Raw genomic sequence first — 27310 nt, 5'->3', positions numbered from 1 at the left:
CTGGTGTTATATTAGAAAGAAGAAAACTAAAAAACTAAATCCTGGGAACTGGGAATCCTGCTAGAATAAACATTTGGGGGTGTTCTTTCTTATAATTGTTAGGCAACGTTAATGTTGCTATTGGTCTTGTTATCATCACACTTAGATCCATTAAAAAACCCCAGATGAAAATCTATGATGAGAGTCCCATGATAGAGCGCGCCAATGACGTATGTATGTGTAGTTTCAGCGAGTTCTAGCCCGAAATTGTTTGTAGGTGTTAGATGTTCTTATAATGGAGTAGATCCTACATTTTTGATCAAAAATAGTGTGATCCAAGAAACGTATCTTCAAATATTTGAAAACGTTATGCTTTGGTTTGCAAAAGATTATCTATCAATCCAGCAGGATAATAACCACAGAAAACACAACTTAAGTCGTGGTAATGTTGTTTTAATGTGGCCTCTTTAATTTCTAGATCTAAACCACATTAAAAGTCTTTGCAAATATTTGAATTGTTGAGTGTCATGCAACTACGAATTTCGAGACACTTAAGAAAGAATTCCAAGACAAATGGTAAGTAACACATAAGGAAAAATATCGAAATCTTTTTGAATCTATGGCAAGAAGGTGAACTTGTTAAAAACAAAGGCGCTGCCACCAAGTACTGACATCTTAAGGATAACCCATTTACTCATGTTCTTAAAAAAGTAGGTAGAAGTTTAACTGATTAAACTTATTTCTTTCCAAGGAATAAAAACGCCTAAAAATTGTTTTTAGGCGTTTTGCATTAAAAACGCCTTTTTTAAATTCACATAACTACTTGGAAATGATATCAAGTTGTAATTATTGTGAAAATTTAAAATTATATTTCAAAAACCAAAGACTTGATAATAAAATTGTAGTATATCATTTATTTATATACTTATTTTTATTTTGGCCACCACTGTAAGGGCCTCCTCTTTTTTAGTAGTTTTTTGTTTGGCAACGGTTATGGAAAATAAATCCACAAAAAGTACCAAAAACATTTGAAAGACATTTATTTTATAAGAAATTCTTACCTTCAAAACATCTTCAAAGATTTATTTTTCATTCGCAATTATGTTATTATGTTTTTCAAAACAGCAACAAGTCCACTTTTTTTTTAAATTTATTTATTAAACTTTTCTTTTAAAATTCATGAACTTCACAAGACAAACAAAATTCAGTTAATCAACCTGTCAAAGTGTGACCATTCACAATTGATATATTATTTGTATTCACAATAACAAAACTGCTAATCGTTCAAGTTACAATCAATTTGAGAGACGACAGGATATATTCGACGGTAAGTAAATGACATCCTTAGACGTTTTTCTTTTTAAGCTCAGAGCAGAGATCCTGCGATGTGTTTTTCTTTTTAAGCTCACATCAGAACTATTAGAGCTTACGGTTGTGTTCCAATCAGAGGTCTGTTCTTTTTTGCACAATTATTAACTATTGTTGTTATGTCATGTTACGAATTGTAAACTGCATAATCATTAAGAAACTTCAATTCTTAAAAATTGTTGATCTGTCAAATTAACCTACCAACATCAAAATTGAAAAAGATTAGAAAGAAAGAATGAAAGGCATAGAGAGGACTCAAAAAAAAACAACAGTTCAACATTTTCAACTTATCTCCCGAGCTGACAGAGGCGGCTAACATCATCATGACATCAGCGATCTATACAAAATTTTAAAACTTTTTACATCAGTTCAGTTTTCTTTCAATTGATCACTGATGGAGTTTTCCATGCGATTGGAGTTGGCAGCTCAAAATTGTGTTAGTATTAGTGCAAAGAGGGGTACATCTTGCAAAAAATTCAGATCTGCAGACTTAATATTTAATTTAAAAAAAAAACATCTATTTTGCCCAGTAGAATGCATAAACAGGGGAAATTTGTGGTTTGACAGATCTAGTTAAAAAACAAATTGATTTATTCTACCCATTTAAAACCTTATAAATAAATCGGTGACCTGAGTTTGGATTGAACTCTGCTCAAAACGAACTCGAATTGCTCAGTCCTGCTCTGATCTGAGTCTTTTGTTAAAAACGTGACAGCAAAGTGATTGATAATTGACAGCTAAAAAAATATGTATATGAATCTGTCCTAACACATTTTTTTGCGTTCTATTGGGCAAAAAAAAAGATTTTAGTTTCGAATTAAATTTGCATTAAGGGGAATAAAAGTAATCCTTTTTCAGTGGCTTCCTTCAAGGCAAAGCTCAACTTTTATTTATATATATATTTACTGAAAAGAACATTTTTTTTAGTTTTCGATAGCATTATTGAGACATTTTAGATCCACGAGGGTCTCCCCATCGCACCCAACCTCTCACCAGTCGTCGAGACTAAGCGCTCTTAAGTCAGTAACCGATTGTTCCATGTACCGGGGGGCTAGGATGCAAAGATTTCCTTGGAGCTGGAGCCGAACCATTTTAGTGGGCGAGTGGCTCTTCGGACTACATCTACAGTACTGTGCAAAATATTTGCAACTAGAACCTCCAACATTTTTCATTAAAAAAAAAATTGTCTATAAAATCAAACAGCAAAATTATTTCTATGATTTTCTTACTTTTTTGATATTACGTTATAATTGTTGGAAACAATATTAACACTCACATAGAAGCTATAAAGTTATTAATAACCGTTTTTTGAATGTCATTCCACTACCTCTGAATTCCAGCGAATAGGTAACTTTTTTGCTTAAAAAATATTGCCCCCAATTCTTCTCTTCACAATTTCCCACAAGTTCTCTATTAGGTTTAGGTTTTAGAATTGGGCTGGCCATGGTAAAACCTCAACCTTTTTTCTGTAATCCACTTAAACTTGTGTTTGGGATCATTGTCATGTGAAGTCTTCAGACTTGATTATGCCCTACACTTGTGGAATTGGACCGATTCCTTGGCGAGAGAAGCAGGCCCAAAATTGAACCACCTCTATGTTTCACTGTCCTTTTAGTGTATTTTGAATGTAGCCTCTCACTTCTTGGCCTTTTGACATTTTCAACCGATCAGTGCATATTGAACTTTGATTCGTCAGAAAACAAAACCGTTTCTCATTTTTGGGAACTCCAATTGAGATGAGTCTTTGCAAAATTCAAACAGATTTTCACATTTTCTTTTAAATAAATGGCAACGCACCAATAACGGATGCAGTAAGCGGGGCAGGGTTCGAGCTTTTATTTTTCAAAACAATTAAAATGTATAATAATATATTTCCTCTATTGCACAAATCCTTCATATGTCTGAAAAAGCTCGAATGAACTGTTTGTATTGTTAATCTGCTTGAGCTGATCATATTGAGCTCTTTGATCAGGGGCGCCTAATTATTAAGTTCGCACCGGATCGTTTTCAATTCTACCTTTCAAATTCGACTCGCGTCGTATTTCCTTATTAAATAATTAGCTGCGAAGCAAAAATAGTTCTTCCCTTATTCCAGTGATTTGACAGCTTTCCACAAACTTTGTTTTGATTGAATTCGTGAAATTTGCGGTGATTTGTTCAATAAACAAAATTTAAAAAAATGGAATCAAATATGGTGTATATTTATTCTGAAAGGTTTGTATTTGAAATCCTTTCAAACCTTAAAAAATCATAGTATGAATGGGGTAAAAGAACAAAATGTATGCATACTTTTTTCCAGCTTTCAACATTTTTCCGAGGGGGTCCTAAGCTATTTAAAACATATTATTCCACAGTTCACTTGTTTTAAAAATGACAAACCGTCTGGCAAAACTATTCGCCGCGAATCCCATAATCAGGCCCCTGTATTGTCTGAAAAGGCTCGGCTGAGCTGTTTATATTTTTAATCTGACTGATTTCAAGCCACACTGGTATATGCGGATATTGTCACGTCAACCTTTCAAACGCTCACATGAATGATGAATAGAGTATTTTAGGCAACATTTAGCATTTAGATTCTGTAATATTTGCACAGAATCGCCTTATTTGTAGATTATGCATATTGTTCTATTTGATCAGTTATCGGGCATACTTTCCTCTTCCCATATTGGGTTAATGAGTTGGCATATTTGATGAGTTCCCCATGTAGGGGATTTGTTGTTCTTATGCTTGTGGATGGCTTTGTTAGCCTCTTCAAAAATGGAATTTTTCCCTTTCCGTGAGTAAGTTCCAACATGAAAATAATAAATTTATTTTCGAACAAAGTTTTCGATGATTTGACAGTCAGTTCTTAGTGACAAAAATTAGTTCTTTCGTCCTAGAACTAATATTTAATTAATAATGCAAAGAATATCATTTTTATTATTAGTCGATGAAATACAACGAGAACAACGAAGTTTTTGTTGGTGTTGAAACGTTTTTGGAACTCGAACTTTGCTTTAACTTCCTGCATTCTCATCACTTCCATTTCAAAGCTATGCCTTGAGGTTTCATCCAACATCTTCTTCAGAAACTCACTAATTTTGTCATTGGACCTGTATGTTTTCTTGAAATGGTATTCCATTTCTTTTTGGTGTCGCTTCATAGCCTCAACTGCCTCTTCAACCTTGATGCAGAATTCTTTTTGGATTTCAATTTCTCGTTGCAAAGCGACGTTACAAGTTATGCCTTTGTGTGGCTTTTTTGTAGGACGAGAAAGTTCTGTTTTCAATGTTCAGCTGGGAGACCAAAAGTTAAAGCTTCTTACACTAATTTTTCTAGGGCACAAATTCGTATTATCGTTTCCTCCAACGCACTAAATTTATACTCCTTGTATGGGCCTCCACCGGTTGCTTTTTTTTGTCTTGTGTTCTCAGACATTTTCTTCCTCACGTACTTTTTGTTATCAACCCATACCTTAAATTACTAAAAAAAATCAGGGTTAGCAACTTATCACCTACTTTTTCCATTCAGAAATAGATTTTGTTATTGGGCCCAAACTGTTAAGTTCTTTGTCTACTTCTTTCCAAAATTCTGATACATTCTCCTTAGGCCGATTTGTTGTGAAACCATTAGCAATATTTTTTTTCCATAAAACTAATTAAAACGTGAACATGGTGAGTATTTGTTGAATTCGACCTTAAAAAGATAAATTTGTATTAATATTTTCATTATTATTTTGTTGAGAATTGCTTACATTGTTTGCTCATGTTTTAATTCCGATATCTAAATAACGGGGAAAGATTTTCCCATGACAAAAAAGTTGCTGATAGGTATTTTTCCATAGGAATTTTTTCCCAATTTCGAAAAATTCCCGAATACCAATTTTTCGAATATGGGAACAAATCCATGAGAATAGAAGTTCCCGATAACCCCAATTAAAAGAACCTTTTACTTTCTCTTGCCAAACATCTTAAAGTTCGAAAAATTTTAAAACTAAAAAAGAGATTTTGAATTATAATTTTTATTGGATCCATTTACGAGAAATATCATTAAATAAATGTTTTGCTGAATTTGTATTATTTGTTTCTATATACATAACACTTGTAGTATTTTCGATAATAATTATTATTTATATATGCATTAATTTTTTCCTATGTAACTCTATTTCGTTTGTTTATTGAAGTTTATTTTATTATTTTTTCTATTTTTTTTTTTAAATTTAATTTTTGTTTTGTTTTGTTTTGTTAATTTAAAATAAATACACTAGAATGCAATAATTGTTTATTTCCTTTAAATGTATACGTTTCTCTTCATTTGTGTGTGAGTGTCTTCTAATAATTTAGTTCAGCATTTTTTTGTTTTCCTAATTTTTAATTTTCAATTCTTCATATAATTTTCTTTTTTTAATTTAGTTCAGCATTTTTATTTTTTCTACTTTTCAATGAATAATTTATTTAGTAATTAACTGTTAAAAATTTATATAATTCAATTTTTGTTTTTATAATAAGTATCATTTTTGTGTGTTGCATTTTGGTATTTTGTTGTATTATTTATATAATTTTAGAAGAGATAGAATTTAAATGTTATCATTTTTGTTTTTTTTTTTGTTTGTATATTAGAAGAAGAAGAAAATGGGAATAAGCCTTAAAAGTCGCTTTTTCATTTGTTTTAGAAATGAACGAACAAATTTCTGGATAGGAGACACTTGCTTTTTTAAAGAGTGTTTTTTTTTTGATTGGGGGTTGGGGTAGAGGGTGTGTAAAATGATTTATGATAAACTTATTGAGAAACGAAAAAACCATAACTATTTACAATTCAAAAATACAATTTTTTTTCTTAAATTTAATTTGTTTTCTTTTTGTGTTTGTATTTTTTTTGTTTTTTATTTTTGTGAAAAAGAAGGAGAAGAAGAAGAATGATTATGAGTTCTTCTATCTGCAACCTCTATTTTATTTGTCTAGGCTACATTTTTTGTTTATTTGTTTTGCTTTAATATTTTTGTGTATTTTTTTCTTTTCTAAAATGACAATGAATCCGTTAAAATATAGAAAATCAGTCTAATCGTTTAAGGCAACATGAGAGCTTATCCATAATATATATATTTTTATTTTTGTTATATTTTATTTAACCTTTATAATCAATTGATATTTGCTTAGTTGTTTATTTTTGTTTGTTTGTTTATTAACTATATTTTATTTCTTCTACAAAACTATAATATTTATTGAGTACTTGTAAATATATATATTTTATGTATGGTTAATATTTTTTTACAGATTGGTTTGCTTTGCATTTAATATGTACAGGAAGAATAAAAAGAATCTAAGATGAAAAAGAGAGAGAGAGGGTAAAGATGGGCGTCGAGTTAAGACAAGCGCCATACATGAGGGTAGCTTGATTGGCCTAATTGGTACTCCGATAGCAACGCAGACGACGACAATGGTGGCGGCGGCAGAGCCGGAGGGAACGTGATCATAGGTACCTGTCATACTTCGCTCGTTGTTAGTTCAGTCATTGATTCGCTCATGGTGGTCTCCTGGTCGATGGTTTCCACGACTTGTTCGGCACTATTGGCTGTTGTCACTGGTGTGCCAACCTCCTCGGGGGGTGATCCTAACTCGATTGCGTTTGTTATTGTTGACGAGCGACTAATACTTTCTCTGTTGTCAATTATTTGGTTATATTCTCTAATACCCCTTTCGCCAACTGGCACATAATGTTCACCGATCTCTATCAAATATAACGTCCGATTCACATGCGATCGAAATCGTTGGTCGGCATGATTTGGCGACCAATAGTGCACTACATATCCGACCATTCCTTCTTGCGGTGACCAGTCATTCCAAGAAAGTCTGCCACCATTCGCCCGCATTTTTTCGCTTGGCCAAACTACGTCAATGCGGCGACCCATATCTAGACAGTCATAGATCTAAATGTGAAACAAAAAAGCATATTGAGCTTAAATCCAATTCTCTTTTCTAAAGAAAAGTGTATTAATTTTAACATTTTAAAGATCATTTTCCCTAAAAAAAATATAAGCATCGTCAGTTGTGGTGAGAACGGAATAAGTCCACTTTTTTTCTAAATTCATTGTTTGATGCAGATGTTATCTTTAGACGCAGACGCATCTTCTAAGTCGAAAAAAAACACAAAAAAAAATAATTTGGTTGTCGAAGTTACAGGGGGTGAAAAATTTCATAAGTTTGAAGAACAGAATAAGTCCAGGACTTTTTGAGTTAATGAAATGTAACGCGAAGTTGCGTTATTTATACCTGGCCCTATTATAAGGGTAATAATACCCTTCTATTGGATACCTATTTTTTTACAGAGAAATGTTTATTTTTACCAAAAAGTAAATATTTGGCAAACAGGGAATCATAAAGATATTGGGGTTATTAGGAAAACCAACGAACTTTATAAAAAAGAAGAAGAAAATATAAAACAGGTATGTTTTTTCAAACAGTGCGAAAAAGTGCCCGGATCGCGAAAAACTCCATCAATATCTAGTTTTGTTTTTAATATTAGAGAGTAAACTATTCTGAGTTTTACAGGTTTTGCAGAAAGTAATTTTTGCTTTTTAAATAAATATATTTTTAAAGGTTTTAAAAGCATGTAAGTGTAACATTTAAGCGATGACGTGGATTTTTTCTAACAAAATTTTCTTTTAGGAAAAAAAAATTAATCTCTCCCAGAAATGTCTAGTGACTCCGCTGGAGTCACCATCTATAAGTAAGAGGAAGCGAGGAAAAAGGAGAAAACATTTATATAAGCAAGAAGCCCAAAGGTTAAACCGCTTACGCTGTGAGCCCTATAGAATGCATGCCAGTGGATCGAAGACGGCCTCTGTCAGGCATCGAAAACCCTGCAAAACGACAACATTCCTTTGGTAACAACATAATAATGTCAAATATTGTTAAAACAAGAATATGCAGACAAGCGTACTCCATTTTGTTATAGGACCTACGATTTTAGGCCGAATCCGAACGGCTAGTTTTGAGAAAACACTTTTTCATGACAAGAATTACTCTTGAAGGATTTGTCAACTCCTCGCAAGAGGCAGTATCCGCGAAAATTATTTTTTTTAAAAATTAAGGTGGCACAACGGATAGAAGTCGTGAAGTTCTAAGTACAAAAATGAATAGTGCAGGACTAAGCGATACTGCTAAACGTGAGGCGGCCGCAAAAAAAAAATGATTCATTTGAGAAGGGCAAAAAAGTTTTACAATGAACAACAAGAAGTGCTGGCTTTATGTGGTGGTGAAAGAGAAGATGTTGAAGCTATTGTTTTTGACTATATGCAGAATCTGCCTTTGCCGAAGATTCCAGTGCAAATGTTTTATTTGCGAAAACTGTGGCTCAATATATTTTGCGTCCATGATATGACTGCGGACTTTTATACGTACCACGAAGGCATAGCAAAGCGAGGACCTGATGACGTTTGCAGTATGCTGTGGAAGAGTATTCAAAATCTTGATCCTGTTATCAAAGAACTACATGTATTTAGTGACGCGTTCTGGAGGGATAAATAGGAACAAAACACTAGTAAGATTCTTCCTGCTACTAGTTTCATGGGGCCGTTTTAAGGTTATTCATCAGTACTTTCCTATACGGGGTCACCCATTCCTGCTTTGATCGGAATTTTGGTACAGTAAAAACGCTTATAAGAAGAACAGATCGGATATACACTCCCTGCAAATGCAACACAATAATATCCAACGCAAAACGAAATGGATTATTTTAAGTAACGAGCATTTCGTCTGATAGTATACTGGATCTTAATTATTTTGTTATCATTTAAAACTTTTTTTAAATAAATTATGTATTTATTTCATTAAAATTTGAGTTTTATTTGAAATTTCAAACCTTAAGTTGCAAGAACGGAATAAGTCCAACGTTTTCAAACCGTTATACCTGGCTTCCAGAACCGACTACAAACAAAATGTTTATCTCATTCTACTCAAATCCACGTGATCCCAACACTTTTGCAAAATGGACTTATTCCGTTCTCACAACTGACGATTGAAATTTGATTCTCTGTATCTCTTGTATATAAAGTTCTGTGGCACGTTGGTGCTCAAGATCTTCTCAAGATGGAAGCTAAGGGTTCGAAGATGGGTAGCTTTGAACGATGTTCAGAAAACCAATTGAACGTTATTTTAAACTGAACTCAATTTAATATGAACATTGTGAAACATAAGAGAGCAATGTTCATCTTAATTTAAACTTGATTATGGTTTAGCAATCAATAATTCTTGTCCTGGAGCAACAAACGGCAAGAAGAAGCTTTGACGCTTTCCTAACCACACCAATACAAAATAAACTTGCTTTTTTATAATTAGCGAGCACTAAAATGTTTTTGTATACCTTTATTATGCCAAAGACACAGTGTGAGCATTAGGAAAAGAGGGAAGGATTGGATAGGAGGTGTCGGTATACATTGATTTTAAATTTCTCAACATTGCAATGACAGGGAAAGATGGAGCGTGGCAAGGCGTTCTACATTCGCGTAGTACGGCTAAAAAATGAATCTATGCACTTAATAGTACGGCCGAAGTTGGGCTCAATTGTAAACTGATGGGCATTCCTAGAAGCGCGGGTATTACGGTTAAATTGGTTAAGGGGAGGAATGCAACTGGCGATAAAATAACGGTAAAAAAGGATGAGGCACGAAACCTTGCGTCGATGTTCGAGTAACGTAAACGAGTTGGTGATGATAAAAGGTCTTTTTTGAATACTGTCCAAGAGGCTTAAATAAGTTACTGGAGCACCAGCCCAGAGATGAGAGTTATATTCAAGTTTCGGACGTATATGGGTTTTGTAGATTGTAGCCAGATCAGACGGAGAGAAAAAATTCTTGCATCGTCTCAAAAAACCTAGACATCATAGATAGTGGCAAGGAGGGTATATCTCGATTTAACGGTACAAGACATTGGATTTTCGAAGCATTAAATTCACACGATTTTTTATTCTTCTTGTACAATGCTCTGTAGGTCGGAATTTAATGAGACCTAATCATATTTTGCCCTTGCAGTTCCACATCTGAAGAGGAGGGTTGTGAGTCTGGAAACGAATATGAAAAGCTAAGAGTACTATCGTCAGCGAAACAATGTATTGGATAAGAAGTAGCATACAGGAGATCATTTATAAAAATGAGGAAGAGGGTCGAAAACAAAACGGAGCCCTGGGGCTTGGACTTGAATCCGTCAAAACAATTTGTATTGAACGGTTCGAAAGAAAATTTCTAATCCAACGAAGAAGAGATTCGTCGATACCGAAAGCACGCAATTTCGATAAGAGAGGAAGATGCCCGACTTTATCGAATGTCTTTGAAATATCAAGTGCAATAATCTTACTTTCTCCAAAACGATGTAAAGATTTTTTCCACTGTTCGGTAAGATGAATCATGAGATCACCATTGAACCTTTTGCTACGAAAGCCGTATTGCCGGTCATTAAGAAGCTTTCGTTCCTCAAGATATTTCTTAAGCTGATAAAAAAAAGGGACGTTAGTGCTATCGGTCGGTAATTTGTGGGAGAAGAAGATTCACCTTTTTTTTGGGATTGGCTGAATAAATGCAGTTTTCCAACTACTCGGAACGAGACCAGAATAGGATAGATGGAAAAGCTTACGCAGTGGTTTTGCAACTGTTGAGGTACACCTCTTCAGAATAATAGCGGGGATACCGTCTGGGCCAGCGAACTCTCGCCACAGTTCGAGTACGAAAAAAGATTGGTGCCATATAATTGCTACCAAAGTCATACTGACTTTAATTAAGAAGCTTTTGTTCTTCGAGATATTTCTTATACTGAAAATTGATTAACGTTTCCATGACCCTGGAAACAAGTGACATAAGTGCAATTAGTAAATATTAGGAGGGGGAGGACAGACTGGACAAATGCTGTTTTCCATTCACTTGGAAAGAGACTGTCGAGTAGAAAAATGGAAAATCTTACGCAGTGGCATTAATAGAACAATACTATGCTATCCAGGCAAGAGGATTTGGGTATGTCAAGATTTTTGAATACTCTAGCAACTTTACGAGTGCGAAGGTTCGTCACATAGAATTGTTTGCGCTGCTTCTACTGCAGGAGTCATGTCATTCATTTGCAGAATTTAATTAACAGCAAACTGTGCTGCAAACATTGTCATTGGAAACTAGCGTCGGTACTGACGAAGATATTACGCACATTTTTTACAAATGACCACAAATTTTTACTTCCTTCGGGACATGCAGTGTTTTCTGCCGTAATTTGCACCTCACCGGACCTTTTAAATTATTTAAACTTATTCCGGTTTTCCTCAGTGAGTTTGGCTTTGTAAATACGTAAACTTACATCCTTGATCCCTCTTTACAGATCAAATCAAACCATGAATTTTTCATCAGATGTTTTCTGATAAGAATAGCATATCTACGAAGAATTGTGTACGTTCAAAACGCTCGTAACAAAAGTCTCTCGTTGCGGAAAATGGGATGGAGTCAAACAGTACATAGAATTCGTTGGAAGTCGCACTACTATCCAGACTTGATCTACGGTAAATAAAACAGGTATGAATGACGCTCCTTGTGTGTTATTGCACTGACCATCCTGTGGTAGAAGTTGATAGGCATGACAATAGAATAATGGAACTAAACTATAACAAAAAAGATTAAGTTCCGAATAATCGGTAGTTTCACTAAGCTGGATCTTGCTTAATGTATCTGCTGAACTTCTAACTACATAGCAAGTTAATTCAAATTGTATATTAATATTTTAATAAATACATAACAAAATAAAATTTGCATTTGTATGATTGAACTTACCTCCATGCCATCTACTATTATGACCTTTTTATTTAGCTCTATGGGCGAGGTTATACTATCCTCTGACTTAATCTCTGTTCGAGTCAAACTTATTGGACCTTTTGACTTCCTGGGATAGTCTCCTGGCGTGGTAATGATATTTCCTATCCCCAGATTCCCCGACGAAGTCGACATCTTTGTATATTGACTGCTTTCCGAGAAATCTGTCCGACGTAGTTCGGAAGTAGTGCTACTGCCGCCCATTGATTCATTTAGTTCTCTTGATGAGTCAGCACCATTTGTACTTATACCACTAGTTATTGGCAGAGTGGCTCGCCTCTCACGATCACCTCGTGGTATATAGGGTGGACCTTTTCGTATCCGTTGCTCTCGAAGTGCGGGTGGGTTATCCTGGCTCTCTCGCTCACGATTCAGCAAGCCAGCCAAAAGAGTTGAACTCGTTGGCTTATGCATCCCCACCAGACCACTTCTTGTTGCGGGTGTGGCTAAGCTTTGACTTCCATATGTTATGCTGCTGGGATTGTTAGCTGTCGCAGGCGAAAAGTACACCGAAGGAATGTCTGGAATTGTGTCACCAGTTGATTCAACTGTCGCACTTCCGCTACTGCAACCTTCGCGACATCTTTCCCGCACACGATGCCACCAAGCAATAGCATTTGTTTTTATTGATTCCAGTGTAATGGGACCCCCAATCACACTGCACAACTGATCGTTTGTATCGGCATAGGACGTCGTCAGCGGGGATACATATATTGGGTAGCCTATTGGCTGATCACATGACGAGTTAATTATGTTTCGTAAGGCCTGTTTTGCATTTTGTATGCTTCCACGTTCGGGATTACGATTCCGCAAATAAATCAACTCCTGCTGCTGGCCCGCCCACAGGCCGCGCACGCACTCTCTATTGAGTTTGATCACGCGAAAACTAAGGAATCGCTTCGTTAGCCGAATGATTCGATACTCATCGGAGCCGTCTTCCATGACATGTCGCAGAGCGAGAAGATTGGGAGCTCCTCTCAGCACTGCACTACGCCAAACCGGATCGGCTTCATGGGAAATTACCAAATCTTTCGAATACGATGTGATCGCCTCATGTAAAGCAGCAGGATCCAAGTATTCATCAGGATTTGATATATGATCCTGCTGCAATTTGAGTGCCATTTTCACAGCTGGAGCTACAACAGCATGCAGGAGATCCATGTCCGCGAACACCCACTCGTCTCGCGGCGATGTTATTCGAAAGTCACCTTTAAACAATGCATGCAGGCCATGTAAGAAGAACTCAACTCCGGTTAGAGAACTATGACTGGCCGTCGCTAGCGAGCGGCGTGCGAGTAATCCCAAAGCCAGACATAGCGAGACGATCGGAGAGTCCCTTGCTATCGTAGGAGATTTGCTTGGCAGTGGTTTTGGATGATCAGTAGGTGTTGCTCTTCGCAGTTTTGGTTCTGTTTTGATAGTTTCTTTAGTAACTGACGCGTCAGTAGGTTGCTGTTTTGGTTGGACCAATAAATCTTTTTTTTTATCGCAGCAGAATTGAATCCAACTCAGATAGACTGAACAAAAACTCGAGCGGGTTATACCCAATGCTCGAAGATCAAAGTCCTCGTCTAAGTTATAATTGAAAATTGGATCCAAATCAACAAATTGCCTATTGAGGGTATCCGCGAGAGAGTCTTGAATGGGTCCTGAGGCTAAGAGCCATCGTTCAGCCTTTGGATTCTTAACTACGTAGTAAATTATACTCTAAAAAATAAAAACCAACCATTAATATTAGCTAGGACTCAAAATTTACAATTTACCTTAATGTAATAAGTAATGAGAACTTTTCGGTATTCAAAAACCTGCAGAGTTGCACTTGCCAAGTTATCCGAAATCGAATAGCCTTCAAGGACATATTGTGCCGCCACTACCTGCCATGCTAGCCAACGAGTAGAAAACATGGCATTCGCACTCAGCATTCGAGGCAAATGGCCAGGATCACAGCAACAACATCCATCATTGTCTTCGACGCCCTCAGTGATGGCTTCTACTTCACGTTGCTGGCAGTAGGTTCCACGAAACTCCAGACCTCGCATTTGAAATGTACACAGTCCGTTGCCCAATTCGATAATGTGAACCAAACAATTCAGGTAATCTGAGGCTAGAACTGAATAAACAAGCGGTTAATTGTTGGAATACAAAAGATTTTCTTTTACATACCAAAACAATCTCCCTGATTTACGTTTCCCCATCTGCCCATCAATAAATCCCCACACAGAGAATGTTGCAGGGACCTAGTTAAATGCTCATAAAATATGCTATTCAAATTATTGTCGTCAGCTCCAAGATCGCGTTCTAATTGTGAACTTAGTCGAGTATTTGAATGATCTATGCGCCGAGTGTTATAGTCACGTTCCCAAAATTTTATAGGACGTACATAGGAGGTGAGAAAAATCGCACTCCCTAGAAAGGGATTCAGTGGTGTGGATAGAACTGCACTGACTCCTGCTTGCAAAAATAACATTGCTGAATGAGGAACACTAAAGGGTTGTGCGAAAGCATGAAATGCAGAACCCCATGTTATTTGCCATGGGGCTATATACGTTACAATAAATTGAAGCTAAAATAAAATTATGAAAGTTATTAAAATATTGTATCGGCTCGTATTCGGAATTCTTACCTTTAACAAAAAATCACAGCATTTTCGAAAGGCCAAGGAAACGAAAAAATAATCAATCAGAAATGTTTCGCTGGCAAATACAAAATCAACTTTAAAGAAAAGCACCGTGAATATTATGATCAGGTACTGATTGGTTGCATCCGAATAAGAGTTCCGAACAACTGAAAGTATAAATTATATTATTGTTATAAAAGAAAACATGTTTTTGTTATATTTTTTTTAAAATATTTTAAATACTCATCTGTTTTGAAATAGTTTTATTTAATTTTAAACATACTCGCACGAAACTATCGCTGAGTTCAAACCAAGAAATACTTTTTCAAATCGTTGTTTCTTGGGACTAAGTTAACAATTGAGTAAAGCCCTCAGTTTCGAGTAACCAAAATGTCGCTGTATAAAACTCTCATCATTCTCGTATATAACTGTTAAATAAAATCCGGTCCCAGAGCATTCAAGGAAATAAACAGGATAGCTGGCAGCAAAGAAAGTATTTCTGACACCATTCTGAATAATGGCACCGAGATTTCATCAATAAGTGGCACAGCTGAAGCATTCGCGTCCTTCTTTGAAGACAACTTTAAACCAACTCCATCAACCGATCGACCATTTCTTGCGGAAATTGAGAGGTCAGTTCAAAGAGCTGGTCAACCAAACATTGAAACACCCAGCCGATGACCCCATCGAATATGAAAAATTATACACAAAGGAAGAAGTCAGCGAAATAATCAGCACCCTGAAACCTAAGAAGTCCGCGGGACCTGATGGAGTCTCCAACATCATGATGTAACCCATAGTGTAAATCATCCTTAGAATCAGTATAACTTATTGAGCAGGGAAATTCCTCTTGCTCAAAGGTATAACAGTTTAGAGTAGAACTGCATAAAGCATCTAGTCAAGTGAGGCAAACGCATTGAGTTGAGTTCGCTTTTCATATTTGACCTGTAAGGGCGCTTGGCGAGTTAGCGCAGTGCAATATAGTGTGTAATAATGGTGAAAAGACTGTCCAACGCGTTTATCATATTCCTGACCATCATTCTCAACGACCGCCTCAACAACTGCTACTTCCCGCAACAATGGAAAATGGCCAAAATTGTGACAATCCCAAAGAAAGGAGCAAGGAACCAAATCAATAACTACAGACCCATCTCTCTCCTCAACAACATCAGCCAAATTCGAGAAGAGGTCGTCCTTAGAAAACTGAAAGTTTTCAGCTCCGAGAACAACCTGATCCCGGAATTTAAGTTTGGCATTCGGGAAAAGCACTCAACACATAACCCGCTGGTTGAATTGCCTGCTTCCTGGACGTCGAAAAGGCGTTTGAAAGCGTTTGGATCGAAGTGCCCACAGATAAATTAAACCTACATGGTTTCCTATCCGTTCTAATTAAAATGTTGTTTTCATTTCTTTCTTCCAGGAACTTCTTTGTCCAGTTAAAAAGATGTATCTTCAGTGAAAATCTTAAGAGCAGGAGTAGCTCAAGGCTCTAAACTTGAACCGTTCCTCTTCAGCTTGGTGACCAGCGACCAACCCGCACCCAGCGTCTTCTTTTCGCCGATGACTCGCTCACATACACTTCATCTAAGTCCCCCGTAATTATCTTAGCAGACTGTATCACTTTTATAAGAAATGGAGAACTAGAACCAACACCACGAAATCGGAGCTAGTCTGTTTCCGAAGATCCAGCAACGTTAGAGGTCGATCGGCGACAAGGTGCAGAAGCATTGCAATCTCGCTTTCAGATGGATCAGTAATACCAGCAAAGAGAAATTCCAAATATCTGGGTATTCACTTTAATAAGTTGTTAAAATTCAACCCCACTCGAGAGCTGTCTCAAGAAAGGCTAATTTGGCCAGCCAAATAAATTGCTAATTTACAAGCAATTGTTAGGCCCCATCATCGCCTACAGCTTCCTGGTGTCGTTCACAATTTCAAAGACAGTCATGATGGAACTTCTCGTCTTTGAAAGGAAAATTCCACGGAGATGCATTTATCGTTTAATATTTAATTATAAGTTTAAGTTAAGACAATAAAGATCAATGTAAAATGTCTTTAGATTTTAATTCTGAGTTGCCCAATGCAACAAATTCACGATAACGTACTGCACCTCCCAGTAAAGAAGAGATATGAATCGCAATCAAAGCACTGAAAAACAACAAAGTAGGGTTAGGACTGTAATTCCTCCAGAATTGCTGCAATCAACGCCAAGTTCATCGAGCGCATTGCTGCAGCCAGCATTGGTTTTTGTGCTCTTCCCCGAAGAGTGGAGAAGGGGGAAGGGCTCCCAAAAAAAAGCCTGATAAATTGCAAAACATAAGAGGCACTTGTTTTTTGCCTGGTAGCAAAGATTGTCTTAAAACTAGTAAGAGAACAACTCGAAGCAACTCGAAGATTTGCAGATAATTGGTTTATTTTTGTCTTACTCAAGAAGGCTTGCCTACACTTGGCTGCTATCTGATAATGAAATGGCATGAGGACCATCAGATAATAAGTAATTTAAATATAAAGGGTGATTTTGTAGCTATTATCTTTTCGGCAACACTGGTTTAAACAGCTGACGCACGTTTCGTAATTTCTTTCGCATTGGAAGACAACATTGAAGCATTCATTCTTGAGATACCGGCTGAAATGTTGGAAAGAATATGCCAAAATTGGTCTAAGCCGATGGACCAATTGAGGCGCAGTCAAGATCAACATTTGAATGAAATGATCTTCAACATTAACTTATATGGACCGTCCTATCTATCTAAATAAAGATTTAATGCATTTTTCTGATTTTCGTGTTTTTTTTTTGAAAAAAAAACTTTTCATTCAAAAAAAACAAAAACAAATCAAGATAAATAGATTGCCTTCAAAAAAGCTAATTCGAAGTTCAGGAGTCAGCTTAAAATTGAGAAAGCAAAAAGCTTTGAGGATTTTACGTCAAAAATAAGTCCAGAAACCTCACCAGGGAAAATATCGAGTAGCATCCGTTCTCCTTAAACATTAATTAAATACATTGAAACATTAGGCCATAACCCAATCAATCGTCTTGTCTGCAGCTTATTCCTAAGCCGAACTCATTGAGTGTGAAATCTCTATGGTTGAACTGGAAGCCTGTCTTTATAAACTAAAAGGTAAAACTCTAAGCAGGGACAGAATATCGTACCCTTTGATTAAAAACCTCTCAACTGAGACAAAGCAAAGACTATATAATACGATTCTTAAAACCGTAGTCATTCCCCAAAGCTGAAAAACTGCGGCAATTCTTCCGATTTCTAAACCTAGCAAAGGTAAACTAACTCCAGATAGCTTCCGACCCATCTCTCTCCTCTCTTGTACCACTAAAATCCTCGAAAAAATTGTCGCAAAACGAATTATGTGGTATGCAGAATCTAAACAACTTTTAAGCCTAAATCAAGTAGTAGTACAGACGCCCTGCTTTTTATAGATGACTATGTCTCTAGAGCACTGAGCTCCAAAAACCATGCATCTATACTCACCCTATACTTTGAAAAAGCATTCGATAGAATAGGAATACATGTAGTGTTAAAAAAAATTAAAAGATTGCGGCTTTGGTCCTAATATTTTTAAATTATGTTAAAGCTTTTCTTAAAAATAGAAATTTTTGCATAAAAACTAATAACTCCTATTCTGCTACATGCAGACTACACAACGGAATATGTGTTGTTTTGTTCTCTATTGCATTTCAATATATATGTGACATTTTAACCAAGCACAAGACTTTAGAATTACTGCCTCAAAACCAAAATGTTATGGAAATTAAAAATTCATTCACAAATGCTCTTAATGACATTTAAGAATGGACAGTTTCTTCTGGAGCTTAACGAAAGTTAAGCAAAAAGGCAAAGTCTTGTATGTATGACGGAAACATTTTTGTACACCTCTGTCAATTAATATAAAAAATGTAGAAACTGAAAATGTAACAAATTTAAAAATTTTAGGACTCATATTTAATAGTAAATACAATTGGCACAATCATTGTTTAGATCTTAAGATATCTCTAGCTGCACGGTCTAATATTATTAAGTAATTATCAAGTAAGAAAAGTAGCGAACACGTTAACACCCTTTTTGATATAACCAAACAACTTATATTAAGTAAAATAGATTATGGTATTTTTATTTATGGCAACGCTCCGAAATCCAAACTCGAGATCATAAAACCAATCTACCATAAAGCAGAAATATAAAGTGTTGTCGCCTTCCGTACTACTTCCATCAAAAACATTCTGGCAGAGTCTGGGCTCCCTACTTTTGAAGAGCGAAGAGAAAAAATCAAATGTGAACTATATGCTAAACTGATATTTAACACTGAACCGGAAAAGGAATTATAAGACACCATCGTCCATTTCACCATCCTTCAATCTGGTAACTCTGAATTTCCAAAACAAGAGTTGTTAAAAACAAAAAATTCTGCTCTTCTGAAACCTCCTTGGCTCATCGACTTTAATCCCTTTATAATGAACTTCGCATCTTAGAGGAAAACCTATACAAACGTTGAGATATATCGAAAGATTTATTTCATCTGAGCTCAATTCCAAAAACTGGAAATTCACTTTTACGGATGGATCCAAAACCACAGCTTTTGCAATCACAAATGAAGAAATGAAATACTTCCACAAAGCCTTTGCCATTTTTACTGCCATTCTAGAGGCTTTAAAAGAAGGAAATAAGCAGATTATATGTACAGACAGTCTCTCTTCAATAAAAGCTGTCAAAAATACCAACAACAACTCCCCCAATCTCTTCAACAACATCCTCTTCTTTTTGATAAATTCAAACCAGCACATAAAACTAATGTGGACCCCTGGACACGTTGGCATCCGTGGCAATGAACTAGCGGATAATGCCGCCAGCCTCTCAAGCAACTCACCAACCTAACTCTACAATATTTACTTCAAGAATGACCTTGTGAAGAACATCACAAGAAAACTGACTAGCACCCAGGAAAAGAAATGCAAAAGATACAATCACCACAATGTAGGAGTGAATCCAACTTAATCAAAACCTATATACCCTACAAACAGCGAAAAATCAAAAATAAAAAACTTTATCCGACTCCGACTTGACCTCTCTCCCACCCACCTCCACCTCCTCAAAAAAGAACCTCCTCCCATTTGTCCTACCTGCAATACTACATCTGACCTCCATCACCTGCTACAAAACTGCAACAGAAAGAAGCCTTTCATAGAGAAAATTCTAAATGGAAACGACATTATCCAAACGCTGAGTTACCCAAGTTTGTCAAATATAATTAAGATCAATTAATATTCTCTTAGAAATTGAACCCAAATATAAGAGAAATATATAATAATAATAATAATTTAGAACTACTTAATGAGTATAAAGTTTAAGTAATTTAAGAAGGTTCTACTTACATTTCATGGAACATACGGCAATTATAAGCGTTCCCCATTCCACACCGAATTTTTCAGCAATTGCTTTTGAGTCAGCGGTAAGTGCTGATATCGCTATCAGCGGAAACAACACATTACGCTCCACCATGCACAAATAGATGTATAATTTCTCAAACCACATCACCTTGGCAGCATCGGACACTTCGAATTGGGCGAACTCGTTCTGTCGCAGAATTGGACGGGCAAAACACAACCATGGCATGTGTTTGCGCATCTGCGGAATCACATAGTGCAGCAATAAACCAAAAACACCCGCGAAACAATAAAGAACGACATTTAGATCTGGTTGTAGGACCGTAAAAACGGTACTGCAATGCAGGCCAAACATTATCGTCGCCAGAAGTGTTGTCACGACGAGATCATTCTTGAGGCGGGTATTGACTGTGTACTGAAGTTTCTTTGGCAGAGGATCGGGCGATTCCGAATCGGAGCCGGTTAGAGTTGAGACATCTGGTTGGGTTGTAGTGCCAGTGGATGTTTTGTCTTCTTCCACTTCCACTGAAGCTGAGGGTCTCTCTACATCAGCCGAGCTATTTTTCTCACATGAAACATCCTCGGTAGGTTTCTTTTCCATTGAGGACATTTCGATTTGTTCGCCACTAGTAACCGTCGTTGTTGGTTTCTCCACTTTACTATTTCCACTCGATTCATCATCATCGTCGCGGTATGTGCTGGCGATACTGGTTTTAATAAGAGCCCACAAGTGACTGAAATCACTGGCTGATCGGGATAGATGATAGCCAAGCGGAATGAGCATTCCACAAAATATCGAGAACAGAATGAATTGGGTGCCCTTGCCTTCTATCAAAGCAGCATACAATGGTCCGTAGAGCAACATCACGCCCAGCATTGATCGAATCACGCAAAGAAACGCCCCTAACAGACTACTATCGGCATTTCCCCCAAATATATGCATGTCCATCTGTTCGAGGAAGTACATGGAGAAGGTGTTGATCTGAGGAAGGAGGCCCAGGCTGAAAATGACGGGGAAACTTAGCAAAACTATGCACATTATGTCCAGCAACATGCCCAACACAACTTCCGGCACGAAAACGATCCCGAAGAACTTAAATTTTTGATGAATGATAGCGGCGGTTTCGGTTTCTGCATCGCATTGCAGCGTATGATGAAGCAGGAGTAGCAAAGCCGAACACACAGTAAAATAAATTGCCCGCGAATAAGCAACAGTCTTGTTGAATCCATGGATAGGCGAGGCGGCATCGGGCTGAACGCTCTTCACCAGCGAGTACTGACTCCCCGCTATCACGGCGCAAAACAAAAATGCGCATAAATCTCTATAGTACTCGAGCTGCAGAATGATGGCGCCGAAGAATGATACGCCAGTGGAGAGTACAATCGCCAGTAGCACTTGACACCAGTGCAGGTCACGGTCAAACAGGGCGAGCAGTTGCAGACGGTCCATCTCGATCTTAACTTCGTGATGGCCCCCTAGCAGCTTCAGTTGGTATTTGTAGAAGCGTTTGGGTTGGGCTGCCTTCTCTACCGCTGCTGCAGTCGCAAGACTACACGCTGGTCGCCAGTAATCACAATAATGCGGTTCTACATTCAACATGGCCGCAGTGCCACACCTAGTACGGTTCTGGTCACCGGCGGCGGCTGACGAGTCTTCAAAGTCGCTTATCAAGCCCTGGATGGAGAGTGCAGCCGCTGCAGTCCGGTTTGGTGGAAGCAGAGTGACTGGGGGGAATTCCTCTTCGAGAATTGACGAGTTGCCGCCAGGATCTGAGATTTGCTTGGAAGAACGCCTCAGTTTCTCGCGCATGTACATCACACGATCGGACAGGGGCAACATGTACTCTCCGTCGAAAGCGTAACCGCCACCGGCTATGCCGAGTCCCGCTTGCGCTTCGTTATTGGAATAAGGATAATGGTGATGATGTTGATGTTGATGGTGTTGATGGTGGTGCGGGTGCGATATCGCAGAGGAAGCCGTATTGCTCGCTTGTCCACCATTACTGCTGTACATTACCCAGTGGTCTTTGTACAAAGTCTTGTAGATGTCATTGGAAAAACTCTCTTCACTCAAACTCCTTGAGGACGTGGATGAAGATGTCCGACTGGCAATTTTGCGCTTGTGCACTTGCTGATCGAGGTTATCCTCTCCGTCGACAGTCGTATCATCGCCGCCGCCGGTCTCATTAATTTCCCTGTATTTGACGACCTTTGGAATAGCACCGAGATTCTTTGAAGTTGCATCCATCGTTCCAGCTGCTTTAGCCGAAGTTGTAGCCTTCTCGTCGTCAGCGTCGTCGTGGTGCACTTCAATTTGATCAACCTGAATTGGAATTTGCTCCATTGGAGCAGGATAATTTACATCGATCGCGAGCAGCATGTCCTTGGAACTGGCGCTCACTTGCTCACAATCACTGGATGGACAGCCAGAGTCACCGCCTTCGCCGTTATGTTGGCGGTTTATGTCGATGATGTGCTGTCGAATACTGACAAGAGGTTTTGGTTGTTTCTGGTTATTGGTCATAGATTTGGTTAGGAGAGGTGAACGGGAGCCGTTATTGTCAGTCTCAGAGTCTGTTGAGTGCGCCCGCGGGCGTTCTACCTCAGATTCGGATTCGGTTGTTGAGCAACGTTGCCGTTGCGTTGCGTTTTGTTGTTGATTGGATATCGCTTCAGCTTCCCCGTTTGCTTCGACATCTTTCCCACCGTCTTCGTCATCGCCTTCTGCTTCTTCGCCGTCTCCTTCATCGTCGTCATCACCCCGATTACTGCCATCCTCTTCATCCACAGTCACTTTTTCTAAACTGTCCAAGTCCAGAGATGTCTTTTCGTCGGCCTGCTCCACAATCGGATAGACTGGCTCCATAATGGCCATATTGGAGTTTGTGAAGCTTCCGAACTTGGGGCAGAGATTGAGGTGTGGGTTCCTTACAAGGCACTTACTCGGTGGAGGCAATAAAGCTGATAGCGGATTCTTGATCTGCTGTCCCGATATCGCCTCCACGCTGTTCGGATGCGGTGTTAAATTCGACACCGATGGATGGGGGCAAGAAATCTCAAGCGCAGCGCTCTTGATCCGCCGCACCGTAGACGCACCCGATGTGGAAGGAGCATGCTGCACCTTATACAGCGAGGTTGCGTTGGAATGTCTTCGTTTTTTCATACTACTTTGTTTTGGGTTGATGGACACAGCAGCCGTCACCGGCAGCTGCAGGGCTGACATTGTGCTGTTCGAGTCCTTTCTCATTGGAGTCTGTTGATGGTGGTGAGGATGCTGAAGCATAAGATAGCCCACCTTGTTGCGATTGACGTTACCTTCGATTTTCTCAATGCCCAGATCGGACTTTGTGTAGCAATTGTCCTCCAGGTACATGTCCGATGACGAGCCCAGGATCCACGACGATTGCGGTTGCTCATGATGAATGGGAAGGAACAAATGTCGGCTGTTGTGCTTCTGCCGTTCGTCGTGCGTCTCAGAGCTGCGATGCCTTTGAAGTCTCGTTGATTTGCTGAGTGTTGTGTTTGTATTGTGATGATGACTACAGGAATTGCTAATTGGTTTCATGGAATCGCGGGGAATTCTCTCGATGCGGGATAAAATACTTGATTCAGCGGCAGCATCTAAGCTGTTTTGTCGCTCCAAACGGAGCCTTGTCCGTCTTCTTCGACTACCACCGGCACCACCAGCTACGACGGTGCAACCGTCTTCCTGTGGCTTCTGGTCGTCGTTTTTGTTGCGATGATGACTTAATGAGGAACATGAATCTTGTGCTTTCGGTTGATCGTCGTGCTCTGGATACACTGCGAGGTATTTAGTGTTCAGCTCGGATTTGCTTTTGGCCACTGCCCCACTACCGCGTGACGAGCACGGATGTGGCTGAATCGTGATCGAATGTGACGTAGATATTGAAGGATCCTTGTAGTAGGTTGTGGCTATGTTGTGGGTGTTCGAGGTTGCTGGCAATATGGAGGACGCATAAAACGATATACTTTCAACTGATTCTGAACTGTTTTTCCTATGAACATCAACTTTTAAATCTACAAAAAATACAATAGGTTATAAACTTTCAGAAAGAGAACATTGATAGCCTCTAACCAATGGTGCTATTGATATTTTCCATTGATAAAATACTGTTTTCATCACTGGCAGCAATTGCTTGATCAACTGACGTCCTTGAGGGGAGATCATTTCCCAACACTTGCATTTCAATTCCGCATTCTTCTTCCCTATAATAAAAAGAAGAAGGTTAAGAGTCATATCAACTAAACTATTACAACTCAGTTTACCGTTCAATATCCTTGGAGCCCTTAAAAAATGGATTCTTCAAGTTGGATTCGGACATGGCTTGAGCCTTGTCGTACAATCGGTGCAAGGCCATGTTGATAAGTTTCACCGAGGTTATGACAAGGGTGGTAGAGAAGCAATACGTTCCCCATGTTATCAGGGTTTTTGGAAAATACTATCAATTAAAAACAAAAGCAACACGTTAGTACAAAACCTAAGCATGTATCATTTCAAAAGAGGTTCATCTTACCAAATACGCTACAAAGGGAGTGCAGAGCAAAAATAGCCAAAGATACAAATGCACAATATTGCAAAACGAATCCTGATGCGGATCGTAGAAGTAGCCTCCGGTTAGAGAGGCCCACACGCCTTGGCGAAGTATCTCCAAGGTTTGTGACCCCATTGCAAACACTTCATTTCCCCCCGCACGGAAGCGGGCAGCACACGGGTCTGGGCAAAATCTGTTTCGTTTTTCGTTTTTTCTTTTTTGTTTCTTGCCTTCCTATTTGTTTTTCTTTTACACACAAGTTTACATCATCTTTGGTTTAGTTTAGTTTAATTCTGTTTAGCGAAACAATTTCAAGAATTGTTATTTAAATTATAGTCCTACTCATATTTCTATTTATTTTGTGATTCACTTTTCCTTGGAAATTTCTCTCCTGGTCACAGGTCTGGTATCTGGTTGGACTGATTCCGATAGCTGCTACTGCGGGTAGTGGTGTTTTCTTCTTTTCTTATTTTTCTTTCACGATTTTGCAATGAGGTCTTTGATGAGAGCGCGAGGTCAATTGGGATGCGATTTGTATCTGATTGGAGTGGGAAAGTGTTTATGGACGCACTTTGTGTTTGTACCGAATGGATTTTTAATTGGAATAGTTGGTTTTTATTGTGATTTTATTGAATTTTTCTTTATGCAAAAAGGGATCCAATATCGTCGTTGAGTTCTTTGGACTGATTTTTTCTTGTCTTGTGTGGCTGAGTGACAAGTTTTGACAGGCATTTTACACTTTTACAGTTAAGTGAGAGCGCTCCTCGGCGGATGACAGTGCAGGGCAAAACGTCAAAATGTAGTAAATGTCAACAACAACAAAAACATAATTGAATGCGTTTTGGGTATCTCTATTTTTGCAATACAAGCCTGTATTATCGACATAATAGCCTTCGAGAAGTCTGTTTCGAATCAACTGTTAAACAGTGTACGACAGATATATGAAATCTGAAATACAATAGTTCAATTTGACTGCAAACAGTAACATTTTGAGCTTAAACAAGATACCAAACATAAGATGGGGAGACTTTTTATAAGAAAATCCTATACTACAAAAGAGGTTACTTTTACAAGGCATATTTGGCCGTATTCATACAGAATTGGGGCCAGTTTCGTTGATTTTTATCACAGAAAATTTTGTTTAGAGATTTAAAAGCTATTAAAAAAGTCAAATTTGATATGTTTGGTGTCAGAATGGAGCTGATCACTTGCAGATTTGTTCTAATAAAAAAACACCTTGTTTAATTCATAATTTTTGTTTTAGTTCATTTCTAAGTTTTCAATGATTAAACAGTTTTTAATGAACAGCTGATGGTTGATTTCACATTTTGGAACATAATCGTTCCATTGAAAGCATTCCAATTTCTTTGTATTCCCACCTGTCAGTTTTACTTTTACCGATCAACTTTAACCTCAAATGCTTGATTCTAATCAGGAAATTTGTTTCCAATGATAGAAAATTTCCATTGAAAGCTATAACCAATCTGTAAAAAAAAACTTCAACGAAGTACAATAATTATAGGAGCAGCATTGGGTAAAAATTGCAGACAGACGAAGCACTGCTGAAATGGAAAAGGTTCTGAGAGTCACTGTAAATCTGATTGATGCCAAAACCACCAGAAGAACATGCCGTGATAAAGGGAGATTTTAAAAATTACTCAATTTTGGTAGACAAATGTGGCTAATGACTCAAAGTCCTAACTTGTATAAAAGTGTAATTTGCATTTAAATGTACAGAAAAAAGATCACAAATGAAAAAAAAAAACAGAGTATTTTTGAAAATAAAGATAATAAGGAATTCCAAAATAGAATTAAATTTTGCAACAAGGATTTTACCAACAAAAGCTATTTTACGAGAGACACTGGACAATGCAAAGTTAGGAGCACAACTAAAAAAAAAGATGGCAAAATTCATTGTTTGCATTTAACAGCTGATTTCTCGAATTTTTGAGTCATGTGGTGACTACCAAAAAGAACGTTAAAATGAAAGCACGTTCTCCACTAACGCTGCAAATAAATTTGTAATGAAAGTCATTACAAAGAAGAGATACATAAACTTAAATTTGAAAAAGTCCGAAAACAAAATTATACAGTTATTTCTTATAAATAACTTTTTCAGCTTTTTAATTCACCTCAAATCAAATTTGGCATTTGTCTGTAATTATAACTTTTTAAACACGAACTGTGAACTGTGTTCCTATGCTTATAGTTAAAATACAGGCTTAGCCCAAAACCAAGGTTTACATTTATTTATAAATAGCATAAACTCTGGACTTGCTTAGTTACAACTGCATATGCACTATTTCCTTTAACAATACTCATTAGGCATAAGGAAAATAAGGTGTTCATATTTTTAAACTATGTATTCTTTGATTCTCGAATGGTTTAGTAAATAACTAAGTTAGGTGGGACAACTGTCTGTGGAGAACCGAGACCTAGTGAGTTACAACTCTTAACCAAATTTGTGTGTTATTCATGTCAGGCATGGAGGGTACCTACAGTTTGTATGCTTAATCCGAACGGCTAATTTGAGAAAGCTGTTTTCGTGACATGAATTACTCTTGGAGGATTTTCAATTTGTC

The 27310-nt window shown here is 37.7% G+C and overlaps 1 protein-coding gene across 1 annotated transcript; it reads right to left on the bottom strand.

The window, feature by feature from the left end:
* Positions 1-5325: 5325 nt before the first annotated feature.
* Positions 5326-25484, bottom strand: LOC129953829 (protein pecanex). The gene is made up of 9 exons (XM_056067312.1): positions 24711-25484; positions 24463-24635; positions 24272-24402; positions 20164-24213; positions 14787-14947; positions 14327-14726; positions 13927-14273; positions 12125-13870; positions 5326-7252 (listed from the first exon to the last, which is right to left on the bottom strand). Exons 1-9 carry the CDS (start codon positions 24861-24863, stop codon positions 6809-6811), a joined length of 7605 nt encoding a protein of 2534 aa, XP_055923287.1. The 5' UTR covers positions 24864-25484; the 3' UTR covers positions 5326-6808.
* Positions 25485-27310: the final 1826 nt, after the last annotated feature.

This window comes from Eupeodes corollae, chromosome 1, assembly GCF_945859685.1.
Source record: "Eupeodes corollae chromosome 1, idEupCoro1.1, whole genome shotgun sequence".
NCBI classification, from domain to species: Eukaryota; Metazoa; Arthropoda; class Insecta; order Diptera; family Syrphidae; genus Eupeodes; species Eupeodes corollae.
This window is presented reverse-complemented; position numbering and strand designations above follow the sequence as displayed.

Bases quoted from the DNA above. Each gene is read 5' to 3' on its own strand.
- LOC129953829 (XM_056067312.1), bottom strand. From the start codon at position 24,863: ATGGGGTCACAAACCTTGGAGATACTTCGCCAAGGCGTGTGGGCCTCT. The intron at 13,871-13,926 runs GTAAATTGTAAA...TTTATTTTTTAG, and splicing joins TCATTACTTATTACATTAAG to AGTATAATTTACTACGTAGT. The intron at 7,253-12,124 runs GTAAGTTCAATC...TTTCACATTTAG, and splicing joins TAATAGTAGATGGCATGGAG to ATCTATGACTGTCTAGATAT.